Raw genomic sequence first — 19,269 nt, 5'->3', positions numbered from 1 at the left:
CGGGGTCACAGAATTAATCTGATCTCGGGGTCACAGAATGAATCTGATCTCGGGTCACAGAATGAATCTGATCTCGGGTCAGAATGAATCTGATCTCGGGTCAGAATGAAAACTGTCAGGATGTAGAAGACGTTTTTAATTAGAATCTGATCTCGGGTCAGAATGAATCTGATCTCGGGTCACAGAATGAATCTGATCTCAGGATCAGAATGGGTTTATAATCTCCTGCCGTTTTGTGTGTGTGTGTGTGTGTGTGTGTGTGTGTGTGTGTGTGTGTGTGTGTGTGTGTGTGTGGCGGCCACGTTTATTTTGCAGACGTGGGCGAGGAGGAAGGCCAGCAGAGGGCCAATACCGGGAAGACCCCCGGAGCAGCAGGAAGAGAAGGAGGAGGAGGAGGCGTCATGGCCGCCATGAGCGACCACCAGTTCTCGGACGCCGACGACTCCGAGGAGGACGGCGACGACGTGGAAGATGACGACGACGACTACGACGATGGCGACTACTTCGACGGCGGCGGCGACTCCACCCCCAAGGCGTCGCGCTCGCGCTCCGCCAGCCCGCTGCCACCCGGCTACGTCGCCTACGTGTCCTCCTCCGTCAGCTCGGCGGTGGCGGCGGTGGGAGGCGGAGGACACTTCTACCACCCTGCTGCCGCTTCTTCTCACCACCTCCTGCATCACCACCACCAGCAGCAGCAGCAACAGCACCACCAGCACCACGCCTCTGTGGACCTCCTAGGTGAATATATCACCGCTATAGCCGAGGGGCCAGCTATGCACTCCAATGTTGAAGCGCTGGGCCCTAGTGGTAAGAGGAAGGACTGCAGGCGGACCCGTGGATACTTGACGAGGAAACCCCGTGCAAACGAGCGCCCAATGTTAAAGCCCAGCTGCACTTCCGCATTTGGACACCGAAATTTGGTGTCCAAATGCTGAAATGCGGAAATAGACGGTCCTTCCGGCAGCCTTCCGGGTGCTTCAAAACGCCATTGAGCAACTTCCACTGACATGAATAGCGGAGGGGGCGGAGCTTCGCGCCAGTTCAGTCTCTATCCTTTTAATACTCTATGGCTATAGAGGGAAGAATGAATGAATGGAACTGTATTGACAGCCGTATATAGCCAGTAAGATGACAAACGACAATTAAAAAAACATACACAAAACAGTTACAGATAAATACTGTTGGTTCATAAAACTCTAAAACTCTCTCGTAAAAAAAAAAAAAGAAGAAAATCTATAAGAGGCACTCGTATACCAATGTTTCCACATCAAGGAGCGGTATCTAACGGTGCTAAACCTATAGGATTAGTCAACGTGTTTAATCACGTTATTAAGTGACCCATCGAGTCTGCTCATGAAGCTGAACATGAGGTTTCTCAAGAGAGCCTGGAAGGTGGTTCTAGACCAGAGTCGCAGAAGAGCTGACTATATAGCACTGCCACCCCTATAGGCTTCTTCAGGTAGAACCCTGAGAGCATCCTTGTAAGCCACCTTTAGCTCGCGCAGACTCTCTTTTTTATTGTTCACCCATAAGGGGGCGCTGTATACAGCGGGGTGCAGTATGAAGAGATAAGAGAGCGGGTGGTGGAAAGTATGACTAATTTGCCCGAAGCCCTTCACGCAAATTGCGCTTTTATAGTTGCATTAATGCTACTCACGTTAGCCGGGTTAGCTATAGCGGTGTTGTTGTTGTTATAGCACAGCACTGGATCGTTCGTCTTAGATCGCCGTCGCCATAAGAATCCATTCTATCCGTTTCTTTCAATCGCCAATACACAGTGGGTTAAAAAAATACACCCCTTAAGACTAAACCACACCCATTAGAGGTGTGGCTCCCAGAGGTACCTAAGAACCTTTAGAAACCTCTAGGTGTCAGGCCGGTAGTATAAGGAGGGGTACACCACTGTATCTCCTATTCCATTGTCCCAGGTGGCATTTTTTGGTCAAAACAACGTTTCTTTGACGGCACAGAGCCGACGCTGTGGAGCTCCCACCCAGAGCTCCGGTCTGGATTCACATTGTCAACAAAAAGGTTGTCTTGGCAACGTCTAGCTAAGCAGAGATAATACACTTCCGGTTCGAGTGAAAATGCGGCTTTTCAAAATAAGAGCTCGACTGGAAAAAAGAAATGCTGGCATGAATTAGGTCCTAATTGTTCAATAAATGCTAGCAGTAAATGGGTTAAGTACTGTACAACAAGCATTAACTGTCACCCCCCCCACCCCCCCTCAACTCTCAAGGCACCAACAACAGGCCGCAATTGTTGGGCTACTTCACCACCGTGCCCAGCATCCAGATCACACCGCAAGGAGCCGAGAGAGAGGCCCAATGCCAGCAGGTAAGAGTGAGGAAGTAATGCGCTAAGCGGCCATTTTGGTGTTAGCATTATGCTATGCTTTAGCTATTGTAAAAATAGCAGACCTACAAGCTTGTAGGTCTGCTATTTTTTGAAAAATCGAAGAGCGACTGACATAGAAGCATAATAGCTTTTTCAGAAAACTGTCAGGATGTAGAAGACATTTTTAGAATCTAGGTCAAAATGGGTTGACGAAAACTATGACAAAATAAATGTTCACTTGTGTCACTGTCGAAAAACTAAATAAAAATGAACCCATTTAGACCTGAGGTCGAAAAAAAAGGCTTCTAAATCCTGACAGTTTTCTGAAATACCTATGTTTCTATATCAGTGGTGCTCAATATTTCATGTCAAGGACCCCCAAAATGTTTATGCATGCATGCTTAAAGTGAATGGCACATCGAGTGGCAAATCAACAGGCAAAGTGAGTTTAACATTGTTTAATGTTGTTTAATGCAATCAAGCGCCTTGGATATAAAAGGCGCTATATAAATGCACCGTTCACCATTTATGGTGGAGAAAGAGAGATACAGTAGAACTTAAAAGAGTCATTTTTGTGTTTGATTGCGCTCATATAGGCACTCTGAATACAGCTGATCTACACTTTGTATAGACCTGCTATTTTCGGCAAATATAACCGAGTGTCAAATCTGCCATCAAAGGCCTGTCAAAGTACATTTCAGATGAAATCTGACAAAGAAAATATTGAAAAGACCTGGAACTACATATTTTGAGATGGGGGTTCCGTGGGCCCAATAGAGATCATTCTGGGGGTCCTTGACATGAAAAAGGTTGAGCACCGCTGACACATAGAAACATGGGTTTTTCAGAAAATGTTGTGTCCAATGTGGGTCGTCCTTGTGGGAACCACTGCTGTGATAGAACGCCCTCTCTCAAATCCATTTATTATTCTCTCTTCTCTCTCTCTCTCTTTACTACCTCTCTCTCTCTCTCTCTCTCTCTCTCTCTCTCTCTCTCTCTCTCTCTCTTTACTACCTCTCTCTCTCTCTCTTTACTACCTCTCTCTCTCTCTCTCTCTGTACTACCTCTCTCTCTCTCTCTCTCTCTCTCTCTCTCTCTCTCTCTCTCTCTCTCTCTCTCTCTCTCTTTACTACCTCTCTCTCTCTCTCTGTACTACCTCTCTCTCTCTCTTTACTACCTCTCTCTCTCTCTTTACTACCTCTCTCTCTCTCTCTTTACTACCTCTCTCTCTCTCTCTCTCTCTTTACTACTTCTCTCTCTCACTCTCTCTTTACTACTTCTCTCTCTCTCTCTATCTCTCTCTCTCTCTCTCTCTATCTTTACTACCTCTCTCTCCCTCCCTCTCCCTCTCTCTCTATCTTTACTACCTCTCTCTCCCTCCCTCTCCCTCTCTCTCTATCTTTACTACCTCTCTCTCCCCCTCTCTCTCCCTCTCCCCTCTGCCACCAGGGGGCGCCAGTGAGCGGCAGCAGCGTCCTCATGGACGAGGAGGACCTGCAGGGTGGCGGCGGCGTCCCGTCCCCGGAGCCGTCCTCCTCCTCCTCCTCCTCCTCCTCCTCCCTCTCGCCCATCTCCTATTCGCCAGGCCTGGACCCCGCCTCCTGCCTGGACCCCGCCTCCTGCCCCTCCCCGCTGTCCACCGCCTCATCGCCCGGCGCGTGCCGCTACCTGTCGCCGCACAGGTAACCGCTTTTATGACCGTATTTGGTCACTGTTTAGTCTTTTTTTTGTCTCTCTTTAGTTCTCGTCGAGCCGCTAGACTCTAGACTAGAGAGTGACATTTTGTCGGGGATTCCCGTGGGTCACGTGATTCCCGCGGGAATCACGGACAGAGCCAACTCGGATCGTGACAAATCATGACGACGAACACAATGTTTTGGGGGCCGATCAAATCGTTAGAAAGAAGAAAATGAAGTCAGGAGAGACAACACTGTTTGTTTTGTTTTTCGTCTTATAAATGATTTGATCGGCCCCCAAAACATTGTGTTCATTGTCATGATTTGTCACGATCCGAGTTGGCTTTGTCCGCGGCGTAACCGTCTTTAAATAAATGAAATAAGAAGTGCCGATGGGAGAATGCATTGGGTTTTCATTTCCTGGGCCACTCGTTTTTCTGAAAGGGGGAGGGACTGCGGCGCTCTATAGATAGCCTACTGTTAAGTCGCCGTGTTTAAGAGCTTCTTCCTAAAAAAATATATATATATCCTAAAATGTTGGCAATTCCACAGGGACCTGTCGCCCCGCGGCGGGCGCCGGCTCTCGCCGCGGCGGGAGCACTCTCCCCTGCGCCACATCTCGCCCAAGAGAGACCTGGGATTGGTCGGAGGAGGAGGAGGAGGAGGAGGCGGCTTCCACAGGCGGGACCTTTCCCCAAGGTTATTATAGTTAACTAAAGAATAGACTAAAAATAAAAAAAAGTCGCAATTTTTACGATTTTTCAAAAATAGCAGAACTACAAGCTCTTCCTCGCCAACTCGAGGCGAGCCATGAGCTTGTAGATCTGCTATTTTTCAATAGCTAAAGTATAAAATAATGCTTAGTTAAAACACCAAAACGTGTTCCGTCCAGAATGGGATTTATCTAAAGAATAGACAACAACAAAAAAAAAACATTTTCGTTCAAATAAAAACTAGATGAGGAAAAGAAAAACGATGACTGACTGAAACTGTACTTGTGTTGTTTACAAGACTAAATGAAACGAAACTGAAATTATAGACAAAATGCCCTTAGTTTTTGTTAATTTAATTTTAAGCTTAATCTGTATATAAGCTGAATATATATATATATTTTTTTAAATGCTATATTTTCTTGAGTTTTTATTACACAATACGTACTCACCTGTTTCAATCCTGCAGGATTGAAAAGGGCCAAAATTGAAATGAAAACATACACTAACAATAAAAGTGTTACGAAATAAAGACTTGCCAAACCCGCTCTGCAAACAAACTAAAAGTAACACAACTGAATTAGAAGATAAATAAGTCACTTATAGCCTCGGAAACCCAGACGTTTTTTATTTCCAGGGAGGAGAGAAAAAAAAGTCTGGCGCCGAGACCACTTCAATTCGGCATAGAGTATGTATAGCGCAAACGTCGCTCACTCTCTCTGCTGATTTCTAATCGTCTGCACCTTTGTTAAATTGACGCACACACGCACGCACACGAGCGCGCGCACGCACACACACACACACACACACACACACGACGTCAGGCCTTCAACTATAATGACAAAAGATCCCGAACTATTCTAACCGCGGGCTGCTTTGATGTCCCATGCATGCAGGAGGGAGCTGTGCTCGTCGTCTTCATCACGGGGTCTCCTGGCCCTGGCGCTGTCCCCTCGCCCGGCCTCTCCCGGCGGGACGGGGGGGAGGGACTACAAGCGGGAGCTGTCGCCGCGCGGCCGCCACAGGGGCGTGCTGCGGGCGCTGTCGCCCCGCCGAGGTGGGCTTCACCACCACCACCACCACCAGCAGCAGCAGCACCAACAGCAGCACCACCAGAGGTATAAGGTCAAGGAAACGATACTGTCTTAAAGGGACACTTCACCCTTTTTGCATAAAAAATATATGTTAATGACGTTTAGAAGCTTTAGAACACACTCCTGGGGGTCTTTATGTGTGTAATATGTGGTTTTAGATATTTTAGATTGTAGCAGTGCGCCTGTTGTCTCTGATGTCATGGACACTGGGCTCACTTCCTTCCTGGACTACATGTTGTCTCAGTAAGACAGCTCTCCCCCCTATCCACAAGGAGGAGCAGTGCACCAAAGAATTATGGGAATTGTAGTCCAGGAAGGTAGTGAGACCAGTGTCCATGACATCAGAGACAACAGGCTCACTGCTACAATCTAAAATATCTAAAACCACATATTACACACATAAATACCCCCAGAAAAGTGATCTAAAGCTTCTAAACGTCATTAACATATATTTTTTTGCAAAAAGGGTGAAGTGTCCCTTTAAAGGTATATTCAGTGATTTCACTCAAAAAACCATAGGTTTCGTTTTTGGCTGTGGGACCTAAGCCTTCGTTCAATCAGGATAGAGAGTCAAAAACTAAACCTAAGGTTTTTTTTACCCCCAGGGGTTAACTGGGTGACAGGGAGGAACTCCTTATATGGTCAGCACACTCTATAGTAGAGAGGATTATCACAACAAAACAAAAAAATAAGTGATATTTGAATTAAGTGAAATCACTGAATATATACCTTTAAATGGTTTTTTTTGTGGCTTTTGCTTTTATTTTATATAGTTTTACCAGCTGCAAAAGCTGGTCAATATTAGCTTGTGAAAGTCCCGACAGGAGATCATTTTCTGCTGAGCCTGCTCTGTCACCAGTTGGCAACACTGGTTGCCAAGCCTGCATATTTCCAGCCTGATAACGTGGATTAATTCACAGTTGCTTGCCTGGTTTGGTTTTTGGAGGCTGCTTAGCTTATTTCTGTCACGACAGTTGCCACCACTTGGCAACAACCCATGACATCCCATCGTCTGCGCGGCATGGCTAGTCGAGCAGTTCTGATTGGCTGCCTCGTCTCCAGCCATGTGTTGCCTCAGAATTATTTAGGGTCACTAATTTGAGCATAACAGCAGAGCGCAGCTAAAAAGTGGCATAACGTCAGCAGCAGACCCACAGATAATGATAATGCAGCTGGTATTTAATTGATTTAATCAATTTGGGCTTGTTTATAGAGGGATAGACTGTAGGCTGACAGGAAATGGGGAGAGGGAGGGGGGGGGGGGGAATCTTAATTAATGGGCTTGAACCATTCGGGGGGTTTTTTTGCCCCCCCGGTGCCTCCCCAGACAGTTCCCCGCGTTTAAATGAATTAGAAACGAATGGTTCGGAAGTTCGCTCGAAGATTCCGAACAGGGCTAGGGTACAGCCTTAGTGGGTACTCAATTGTTTTTTTTACTGAAGTAAAAGGAGCAATATTGCAATGTAAAACTATACTCTGTTTACAAGTAGAAAGTCTGGAATTTAACATGCAGTTGAGTAAAAAGTACAAAGGTATTGGCATGAAAATGTACCTAAAGTATACCAAAAGGAGTCTGCCTGAATGGGACGAGGCCCGACGCGACACTTTAGAGACAGCAGATCTACAAGCTTGTAGATCTGCTGTTTTTGAAAAATCGTGAAAATGTGGCATACATTTGGAATATATATATATATATATATATATATATATATATATATATATATTTTTTTTTTTTTTAATATTGAGCACCACGGATATAGAAACATGTTTTTTTTTCCAGGCCTATAAATGGCATTAAATGCTTATAATAAATTGTAAACGGGTTCCTTTCCTTGTGGCAGTGGTGGTGGCAGTGGTGGCAGTTGTGGTGGTGCAGGCGTGTGGAGCGTGAGGCAGGCCTACCAGACGCAGGGACCCTGCAGTACCGTCCGGAGCCACGGGGGAGAGCTGCAGCGCAGGGCCAGCACCGACATGGAGACGGTAAGAAGAAGAAGTCGTCGTGGGAAATGAATGAACCCATTTTTGGGCCGCGGGAACCCCCTTTTGGTGTTTTGAACATGATGTTCTACTTTAGCTATTGAGAAATAGCAGGTCTACAAGCTACATTATAGCACTCATACCGAGTGCCGCGCTATGAGCTTGTATAGGTCTGCTATTTTTTTTGAAAAGTCGTGAAAATGTGCCTCAAATCTTTTGAATATACAATTCTTTCAGAGTTCGTGGTCGTGAGCTTAATGTCCATCTGCTATTTTCCTGCGAGCGGATCGAGGGATGCGTTCTGAAAAAGGCGGGGGATGGTGAGAGAGGGGAAAATACGAGAAGCGAGAAGAGAGTGAAAAGCAGAACGCACACGAGATACGCAGCGTGCGTGCGTGCGTATGTGCGTGCGTGCGTTGAGGTGGTTAGACAGAGGTGGTAACGGGAGCTTGGCCCGTGGTCGGGCGGTTAATAACGCGGCTGTTTTTCTTCTTAAGAGCCCCAGTTGGCGCTGGCGCTTTAATAAACTATGAAAAGAGCGTGCGTGCGTTAATAATTGACTGTTTTTCTTCATACTTTTCTTTTCTGGACTTCCTTCAGAAAGAGGCTGGTCTACTGTGGTGTTTTTATGATCATATATCGTCGTTTCTCCCGACTTTAATCCCCCGGAAACCCGTTTATAAAACGTCTTTGTTCCTCTCTTATTTCTCCCCCTCTTTATCCTTAAGCTCGTTATAGTGGCCAATGAGTGGAGAAATCACCAGAGACCCTGCAGCTGCGCTGAACGCATGCAATACTATATCCTCTGTGTTCGACTGTTCATCGAATCCATTTTAGACCTGAGGCCCGATAATAATAATAAAAGAAAAAAGAAAAGTCTTACTGAATCCTAGCTCTGGTCCATAGCTCTAATGCGTTGCATTAGAGCTATGTTACTATCAACTTCCGCCGCTCGCATGAATGCAGACCAGCATCTACTCTTTAGTGTAAATAAAAAGAACGTTTTTGCATTTGGCCGCCGACCCCCCGTCTGAAAATATGTTGTTCCAGGGACCCTCCCGCCCCCAGAAGCCCAAGATTTGAGTTAAAAACGTTCGCTCTGAAAGAATATATGGATTGTGGATTTTTATTCACCAACACCAAAGAAAAAAATTGTAGCACACAAATACTCCAGGTGTAAAATTATACGCATTTTGAAAAAAGTCAGTTTTTCGCCAATAGCTCCCCGCAGGGTGAAGGTAAACACTTCAACACTTCCTGGGCACGTAGAGTACGTTTCTGTACACATACTGACGCGATGGCGTCATGGTGGCGTTGACCAATCAAGAGATAACGTCCATGTTACAACCGTGACGCGTTACATCCGTGGCGGCTCTCCCCTACATATGTACATATGTGTTGAGTGCTTTTGATGCAGTCCATTACTCAAAGGAAAAGAAAATGAATAAATGAAAATGTGAGCGCAGTAGTGATTACTGCATCAAATTACTCTCATTGCCATTTATTCCGTTTTATTTTAGAGGTATTTAAAAGGGTCTTAAAAGTCCTTAAATTGTCACTTTAGAAATGTGCAGATACCCTGGCCTATATAAAGGGGAAAAAAAGGAAATCCCCGGATTGGAGGACCAATCTATAACTACTTTATTATTTTAATGAAAACTCAGACAACTTGTTGGGAAAAAAAATTGCTGTTGCTCTATGAGTGATTCTGACAAAATAATACAAACGTATAAAAGAATGCTTTGTCAAGATAGCGCTCTTCCCTCGGTTTTCAAAGTGTCTTCCTGACAGAGGCCCCTCCTCCTCCTCCTCCCTCTTGTTGTGTGCATGCAGGAACAGCAGAGGGCGCCGGGCTCCCCGTCGCCCCCGCTAGGCCGCCATGAGGGCAGCGGCCGCGCGGACCTGTCCAGCGCTCCTCCTCGTCCCGCGCTTTTCAGCCACCTCCCACTGCACTCCCAACTCCAGGTGAGTGTTTAGCCAACCTCTCCAACTGCACTCCCGACTCCAGGTGAGTGTTCAGCCAACCTCTCCCACTGCACTCCCAACTCCAGGTGAGTGTTCAGCCAACCTCTCCCACTGCACTCCCGACTCCAGGTGAGTGTTCAGCCAACCTCTCCCACTGCACTCCCGACTCCAGGTGAGTGTTCAGCCATACCTCCCACTGCACTCCCGACTCCAGGTGAGTGTTCAGCCAACCTCCCACTGCACTCCCGACTCCAGGTGAGTGTTCAGCCATACCTCCCACTGCACTCCCGACTCCAGGTGAGTGTTCAGCCATACCTCCCACTGCACTCCCGACTCCAGGTGAGTGTTCAGCCAACCTCCCACTGCACTCCCAACTCCAGGTGAGTACGGTATGCCATAATTATCGGAAGGCAGCATTCAGGAGAATTGCTTTTTTCTCTGAAGTCGAACAACGCAGCAGCAGCAGCAATTTGTGTCGAACTAATTTGTTTCGAAAATCCACGTTGTTACACAATGTAACCAGTATCCAGTAGATAAAGACTGCAGGGTTGCACGCCCCGGGAATAGCTGTTTTGGGCCAAAAGTGCCCTCTCTTACGGGATTTCAGCCCCTGCCCCTCTGACACTTTCTGCACGTTTTAGGGTTGGTTATTTTACGTGACGCTGCTGGGAGCTAAAATGCCTATAAACTGTATAAACTGTGATTAATGTAAACAATGATATAACAATTATTATGCACTTGGTAACTGCTCTTTGAATTTTGGCATGCTGTTACAGTAGGTATATGGTCATAAGGTTTTCAAAAACCATCGTAAACTAATTTGTCTCGGCCTCCCATAGTGGTTGGTTTACAACTTTGGAATGAAACAGGCATTTTGTATGTTATTTAGCACACCCCAATGGTGACGGAATCCATTGACAAATCTCTTCTATCAATTATTTGGGGTTCCAACCATATACATTATCTAATAGTGGTTTCGTTGCAAACCGACCACTAGGGGGCGAGCCAAATTAGTTTGCCATGGTTTTTAAAAACCAAAATTCAAAAAGTAGTTACGAAGTGCATAATTGTATAGGTATTTTAGCTCATTTTAGCCACCGTGGGCGCCATCTTTAAAACGATGCCTTTCTGGTTGTTCGTTTTTTTTTCCCTAAGATTTTAGTATGTTATTTAGCACCCCCAATAGTAACAGAATCCACACAATCTCTTTTATCAAATATTTTGGTTCACAACCATAGCTATACGTATCTAATATTTGAGCCTGTGCAAACAGACCACTAGGGGGGGGCGTGGGCGCGGCCAAAGCGTTTGCACAGCTTTTCGATAAAACCCTATACACCACACCTAACACCGCACCAAAAAATTCAAAAAACTAAGTCGACAACAGCCAAATTGTGGGCGATTTCTTAACGAGTTCGCCACCCCAGCTATACTCGCCGTCGCCGCCGGGAAAAAAAGAAAGCGGAGAAAGAAGCCGACACAAAAACACAAACAAACAAAACTATAACAGCGTCTTTGAAATAACAAAACGCGCGGTCTCGTCCCCCCGCTTGCAGGTGCGCTCGCCGTTCCCCATGGTCCCCATCGGAGGCATCCAGATGGTACACTCCGTCCCCGCGGCGTCGGTCGCCTCCGGACACGCCCACCACCACCACGTGCCGCCGGGACACGCCCCCGCCCACAGTGCCTCTGGCCACGCCCCCTTGTCGCATCATCATCATCATCATCAACGGCCGTCGCCTCGCCTGGCGCTGCAGAAGAGCACCTCCGAGGAGTCCAATGACGTCGTCGTCGCCGCCTCCTCCAATGAGAGGGGAGGAGGAGACAGGCTCCTCCTCCCCCCAGGCTCCTCCTCCTCACCCCAGGAGCGCGCGGCAGCGGGCGGCGGCGTGCTGCGGCGGGGGAGGGGCGAGGAGGAGAGCATCCGGACATGCACGGACGCCATCGCCTCCCTCCGCATCATCGACCCCGCCTCCGGAGGAGGAGGAGGAGGGGTCTCGTCAGCGGCGGCGCCCTCCTCCTCCTCTCCCTCGTCGGCCTTCGAGTCCCAGCGCTCGTCTGATCCGTCCTCCACCCCCTGCTCCCCCTCCTCCTCCTCCTCCTCCTCCTCCTCCCCTCCCCAGGGTCCCGGCGGCCCGGGGGTCCAGCAGCAGCAGCAGCACTTTAGGTCTCCCCCCCCCCACCCTAATCCGCCCGCCCCCTCCCCCTCCCCCTCCTCCTCCCCACCGACCAGCTAACCCCCTCCTCCTCCTCGCAAAGCAGAGGGGCTAAAGAAATAGACGGTATAACCCTGGACCCTGGATACTAGACCCTGGACCCTGGATACTAGACCCTGGATACTAGACCCTGGACCCTGGTATACTAGACCCTGGATACTAGACCCTGGATACTAGACCCTGGACCCTGGATACTAGACCCTGGATACTAGACCCTGGATACTAGACCCTGGATACTAGACCCTGGATACTAGACCCTGGACCCTGGATACTAGACCCTGGATACTAGACCCTGGACCCTGGATACTAGACCCTGGATACTAGACCCTGGACCCTGGATACTAGACCCTGGATACTAGACCCTGGATACTAGACCCTGGACCCTGGATACTAGACCCTGGACCCTGGATACTAGACCCTGGACCCTGGATACTAGACCCTGGACCCTGGATACTAGACCCTTGACACTGGATACTAGACGTAACCCAACATCAGGTGAACGGGGGTCACCTGTATACGGAAGGAAAACTTCACCAACATCAGGTGAACGGGGGTCACCTGTATACGGAAGGAAAACTTCACCAACATCAGGTGAACGGGGGTCACCTGTATACGGAAGGAAAACTTCACCAACATCAGGTGAACGGGGGTCACCTGTATACGGAAGGAAAACTTCACCAACATCAGGTGGAAATCATGGTGTTTCTTTTTCACCGTGAAGTTTCTTTTCTATTTTTTTTTCTTCTTCTTGTTCTTTCGGATAAAAAGGGAGGAAACTAATTAAGTGCAAAACCGCCGACAGAGGAGAAGGAGTGACCTTTTTCTTTTTTGACGTAACGTGTCGCAAACGTATACAGTACATGATATACGCATGCACGCGCGCACAAACATGCGCGCGCGCGCACACGCGCGCGCGCGCGCACACACACAATGGGAGAGGAAAAAAATCCAACGTATAGAAACGCAACCTTCAGAAATGTCTCCCCCCCCCCCCCCCGGCAGGTTGAACTCAACGGTAGTTCGGAGGTGTGTCTACTACTACGGCATGCCTTGTTTTATTTCTACTACCACTGAGAGGGGGAGGAGGGGGGGGGGGGGGGGGGGGGGGAACTTTACGATGAAAAGACTTTGTTAAAAGAAGAGAGAGGGTCTCCGCATTCGAACGGTTCTCTGTCCAACGTTGACGTTTAACGGTTTCTTACGCGCATATTATTATTATTATTATTACGAGCCTGACCAAAATCGCGACACAGACATTTGTTCTTTGTTTTTTATTGGGTGCGGTACGTTTTCAATGGACACGACGATATATATATATGAATATTAATGTGTGTGCCTTTTCATTTACTTTCTCTCTCTCTCTCTCTCTCTCTCTCTCTCTCTCTCTCTTTCTTTTGCTTATATTCTAATAAGCAAGCATACAAAGCAGGAAGGGTGTTTAAACATGTAAATAGGACGTTATCACGTTTTGCGTATCAGCTTTGTAATAAAAAATGCAACTCCCCCGAACCCTACCCCCACCCCTCGACCACCCACCCCCCAACTTTTTGGACACTTTTGAGTCTTGACGAGCGATGTGAAGTTATCAAAATTTACTATTATGACGATGTAAGGTTGCACTAAGACATATTTTTATATGAGTGAAATTAAATGGCTTTTTTTGTGTACAGCAAGCGGTTCTATATATATATATATATATATATATAAATATATATATATATAAATATATATATATATATATATAAATATAAATATAAAAAAACTATTTATTATTGTTACCATGTTTCATAAATTGTGCATTTTTTCTTAAATGTCGTGGATGCCTTTTTCTATGTAAAGCATGTCTTTTGTTTTGGGTTTTTCTTTTTCATTCATCGCTTTGAATTACGAGGACGTGCACTGTAAAATAAATGGCTTTATTCGTTAGACCTATTGAGATATATATATATATATATATATATATATATATATATATAGTCTAAGTGAGCGCACTTTACTTGGGAGGTATATACAAAATAGAATTAAAAATGTACTAGAATATTTACCCAGCATATGAATACATATATAGAATCGGTATATCTATCTATCTATCTATCTATCTATCTATCTATCTATCTATCTATCTATCTATCTATCTATCTATCTATCTATCTATCTGCACTTAAACATTAAGAAAGACATTCACGTAATGGGATGGTAGATTGCTTGTACATTCTCTGCAGCTCTTTGCATTTGCTTGTTTCTATCGTGATGTTCACTTTGTTTGGCTTTTGTTTTTATTTCTGTTTAGTTTTTTTTCTTTTAGTTTTTTTTTTACAATCAAGACTTTTATCTCAGCATTATGTGAATGGACATGGACGTTGCATTGTTGTTGTTTTTTCTCCGCAAGCCCTTGGCTTATTGCTCCAATAGTGGTGACATACTTTTTTTAAAGTATTGTTGTTATGACAATTAAAGTTACATTTGCTAGCCATTGTGGAGGTTCCCCTTTGTGTGGATTCGTATAGTCTCAATCGAGACGTGTTTGAGACGGTGTTGAGACAACAATGCCAGTGGTGGAAAAAGTGCTCATTTGTTTTACTTAAACCCATTTAGACCTAAGTTCGATTCTACAAAATGTCTTCTGACTCTGTCAGTGGTGCTCAAACTATTTAATTTCAAGGGGCCCCCAATATCATAATGTAATTGGCTGCCAACCCCTATCTGGAAATACGTTGTTCCAGGGACCTTCCAGAAGCAAAGATTTGAGTTAAAATGTTCGCAATATATTCAAAGATTTGAGGCACATGTTCACGATTTTTCAAAAAATAGCAGACCTACAAGCTCATAGCGCGACACTTGGTGCCGCGCTATGAGCTTGTAGATCTGCTTGTAGATCTGTCCAATTTCACAAGTTTTCAACTGTCTAAAAAAATCATTTGGAAATCGCATATCTACAATCGTACATGTATCGGTTATTTCCAAAAAGGCCCGAAATATGAAGTGGTTCATATAATTATGTTTTGTAATGAAAATCCAAATCTTCAAAGTAACTACAGTGTAGTTGAGTGTAGACGTACAATATTTGCCCTTTGAGATGTATAGTGGAATAGAAGTAAGTCTAAGTATTGATAATTGGGAATACTCCAGTAAAGTGCAAATTCGGCAAAATTGAACCTAAGTACAGTACTTAATTAAATGTGCATAGTTACTGTCCACCACTGCTCTCAGCTGACTGAAACAGGTCATGTTGATAAGAGGACACAACGCCGCTGTCGGGAAATGTTTGAATTAAAACCCAAATCAAAGACGTACAGGTCAGGATCTAGAAGGATTTAAAAAGAAAAATTGGACCAAGGTCTAAATGGGTTATTTCGGGCATTGTCATTATCGGGGGGGGGGGGGGGGGGGGAAATGGAAATTGCGGAAATTGCGGAAATGGTAATTGCGTATTTGCGGAAATTGCGGAAATGGTAATTGCGGGAATTGCGGAAATGGAAATTGCGGAAATGGTAATTGCGGATTTGCGGAGGGGGGTAAAAAAAAAGCGTGGGGTAAAAAGCTTTCCGCGACAGAACGGCAAACGGAAAACTGTAAAAATACACTATAGCATAGAGCCCTGAGGGACTCCGGTCAGCCATAATGGGGTTTTTAAAGGTATATTCAGTGATTTCACTCTAAAAAAAAACCTTAGGTTTCGTTTTTTTGGCTAGGTGGCAAAAAGCCTTTCATCCAATCAGGATATAGAGAGCCAAAAAACGAAACCTAAGGTTTTTTTTTACCCCCTGGGGTTAACTGGGGACAGGGAGGAACTCCTTATATGGTCAGCACACTCTATAGTAGAGAGGATTATCACAACAAAACAAAAAAAATAAGTGATATTTGAATGAAGTGAAATCACTGAATATACCTTTAAGTGTTCACGTTAAACATGAGCATGAGAGGTTTCTGCCCCCCCGGCAGCGACGACATCATGTCATAGTTCACAGTGGTGGGAAAAGTACTAAAGTAACAAGTATCAATACTGCAATATAGAACTACAAGTAATAGCCCGGAAATTCAAAATGTACTTGAGTACAAAAGTACAAAAGTATTGGTATCAAAATGTACCTAAAGTACCAAAAGTAAAAGTAGTCATTGTGCAGAATGTCCCATTTCAAAACTCTTTTGAAAACGGCCGATCCACAAGCTCACAATGTGTCACGTCGAGACACACTGTGAGCTTGTAGATCGGCTATTTTCAAATGGTCGAAATGCATATAGGGCTGGAGTGGTACTGTAACTGTGTGTTTTGTCATAATAATAAGTAGAAGTAAAAGTACTGACAATTTAACAATGACATACTCGAGAAAAGTGGAAATACCTCAAAATTAAAATAAAGTATAGTACTTAAGTAAATGTACTTAGTTACTTTCCACCACTGATAGTTCAGTAGTATAGCCTAACTTAACCCGTTTATAGGCCTGATATCGAAATAAAATAAAATAAAAAGTCTTCTGAAAGAATAATAGATATTCAAAGATTTGTGCCGCATTTTCACGACTTTTCAAAAATAGCAGACCTATACAAGCTCGTACGCGCTATGAGCTTGTGCGTATAGATCTGCTATTTTTTTAATAGCTAAAGTATTACATAATGCTTCAAACACCAAAAAAGGGGTTCCCGCCCAGAATGGTTACCATTTGTATCACTACTTTCTTTCTGACTTGCACTGCTTGAAGTATTACTCAAAAATAAATGAAAAAAAACACCCTAATGGCCTGAATGTAAGACGACATTTTTGGAAATGTTTTTTTTAGGGTAGAAATATCCTAAAAAATATCAATAAAAGGGGCGTCGGTCGTATTATAATCGTGGTTCTAGACTATAGTTGACATTCAATGTTATTTTTTTCCGCAAATGAGTCTTGGGGGGGACAAATGGGGGTCGCCTTATAATCAGAGTCGTCTTATTTTCTGGACAATACGTGTAGCCTACTATAATGAATACACTTCTTTGTCGCTTGTTATAGCAGGGGGAAACATTCCAGTCAATGTAAATACCTAATGGCTATCGCGCACGAGCATGCACTCGTCGGGGGGGGGGGGGGGGGGGGGGGATACAAAAAAAAACTAAATAAATGAACGCGCTTGCGGACAGACATATATACCGTACACATTGCCCCCACACTATATAGCCGCACATATGGACACGTTTTGAGGCACTGAGCACATTATGGCCGTAAGCAATCAGTCTGTCAAAATCTTTTTTTTTTTTTTGCTTTTTCTAATGGCTTGCTGTTGGAATGCACACACAAAACCAAATAAATGCACCTTAAACGACCCACAAACTTGGCTACAGGACTGTCCCGTCTCTCTCTCTCTCTCTCTCTCTCTCTCTCTCTCTCTCTCTATCAGTTTTGCAGCATTTGTCTGAGGCATTTTGAGCACACAGACCTACAGTAGTTTTGAGTGATGACCGAGGATCCCTGCCTCCTTTATAGCTATTGAAAAATAGCAGACCTACAAGGTCATAGCTCGATACCGAGTTTTTTGGAGAAAATAAATAATACTAAACCCCGAGCCGCCAATCTATTAAGGGCAATAATAGTCACTTGAGGGTTCTTTTTCTGACACTTTTTTCTGTGGTCCTGCACTCTGGAACCCCCATTTTGTAGCTAAGCAATATTTAGCCAAAAACCCTTTGCTGCTTTTTACAAGCTAGGGGGTGGTGGGGGGGGGGCTGTGGGGGGTGGGGCGTATTTGTATTATTTTGTCATTGTAACACTTGGAAAGAGTACAGGATTTGTACGTAACGTTCAGTGACAACTCTTTCCGATTGGACAGCTTTTGGGGGGCTTTTTTAGCCAACCAGAGAATGCTCTGTGTGTGTTTCTGTATTCTGTATTGGTGTGTTATTATTCGACCAGGCAGAGTTTTATCCAATATCTCCTCTTTGGGACTCTTGTTTGTTTTCTATCTGATAAAACTCTCTCCCTCTTATATTCTGCTTATCACGATGATAATGATGATGATCATGTCTTTTAAAAAAATGAAAATAAATCTGTCTTTTCTCTCTTCAAAAGGTATCAAAGCACATTGTATAGAAACAACTTTTAAAAATAAAATAAATACTAAAAGAGAAAAGGTTAACAAGAAAACAAGAAAAAAAAAGGGTAACTTTGTTGATGGTGTTCTGTGGAATTACTACAAATATCATGTATGTATGACCCCAGTTTCAATCAAAGAATCGCAGTAGAAGTGGAAAAAAAATGATTGTTGTTTTCAAATAAATATGGGTATACTAATATTTCTCTTTCTGGTCAATTTATTGCCTTGATAATTTCATACATTTTTAACGTGTTCGTATGACCTCTCCTGACTAGATTTCAGTCAGTCAGGGACAATTTAACTCATGAATGGATGGAATATATATGTATTGAATATAAAATGAGCTATATATTTATGGTTTGGCGATGAATTGGATCTGCTTTTTAGGTACTCCAAGCGCTCAGTTCCAACCATAGGACACACCAGCTGTTTATTGCTTCTAGCTGCATGTAAAAAGAATATTATGAATTTGAATCCAGTGGCTACCATAACTGCAGTGTAAAGTCTGGTGCCTGGGTTATAGCTAGCCTAAGATTTAGAGACTCGTAGAGGACAGGTATCTTTCGATTCTGACGTCGACTCTCTACGAGAGTCTAAGGGCCGATTCATACTCCTATTTTACCGCTGTTTCGGTGCTGTAGTGCCGAAATGATTTCGGCTCGTCAGAAAATTTTCAGTAGCACCGAAGAGACGACTTTAGGAGGGTACCCGCACCCCCGAACCTCAAATGACGTCAAATTGTAGGCTCTACAGAGCCAAACCGACTTTTATTCGGCTCTAAAATAGGAGTATGAATCGGCCCTAAGGCCTCACTCACACCTTCACAACAGATTGATGTATAGCTGATGCATGAGACTTGTTTACTGACGCGAGCTCGCAATGCATTTCCAATGGGAGTCACATGGTTTGACACAACATTTTTGTTGTATGAGGTGGGAGAGAGGTGGGGCAGTCGAAACACAGCCGAAAGCCGTACAACAAAAGTGTTGTGTCAAACCATGTGACTCCCATTGCAAATGCATTGCGAGCTTGCATCAGTCAATAAGTCTCATGCATCATCAGCTATACGTCAATCTGTTGTGCACGTGTGACTGATCACACCTTTCGATCTAGCATACAACATTGAAGCATCCTAGACGTAAGCAAAGGGTTTGTTTACATCTTGCCCCAATGCAACACATTTGTGTCCGGGATTGATGATGATGTCATGTCACGCTCACGCTCTC

The 19,269-nt window shown here is 44.7% G+C and overlaps 1 protein-coding gene across 6 annotated transcripts in view; it reads left to right on the top strand.

Moving 5' to 3' along the window:
* The window catches only part of hivep2a (HIVEP zinc finger 2a), a 113,641-nt gene extending 100,707 nt beyond the window's left edge, over positions 1–12,934 (top strand). For 5 of the 6 annotated variants that reach the window (XM_080791646.1, XM_080791647.1, XM_080791648.1 and 2 more), the window contains exons 22-29: positions 316–738; positions 2,240–2,337; positions 3,787–4,019; positions 4,566–4,712; positions 5,620–5,841; positions 7,659–7,797; positions 9,628–9,759; positions 11,316–12,934. In XM_080791646.1, the coding sequence (XP_080647772.1) occupies positions 316–738; positions 2,240–2,337; positions 3,787–4,019; positions 4,566–4,712; positions 5,620–5,841; positions 7,659–7,797; positions 9,628–9,759; positions 11,316–11,996 (2,075 nt within the window). In that variant the 3' untranslated portion in view covers positions 11,997–12,934. The remainder of the gene's footprint in view (positions 1–315; positions 739–2,239; positions 2,338–3,786; positions 4,020–4,565; positions 4,713–5,619; positions 5,842–7,658; positions 7,798–9,627; positions 9,760–11,315) is intronic. The other variant, XM_080791649.1, reaches the window with a different exon arrangement.
* The last annotated feature ends 6,335 nt before the right edge of the window (positions 12,935–19,269 follow it).

This window comes from Protomyctophum bolini (assembly GCF_963924005.1).
Source record: "Protomyctophum bolini genome assembly, chromosome: 19".
NCBI lineage: Eukaryota > Metazoa > Chordata > Actinopteri > Myctophiformes > Myctophidae > Protomyctophum > Protomyctophum bolini.
This window is presented reverse-complemented; position numbering and strand designations above follow the sequence as displayed.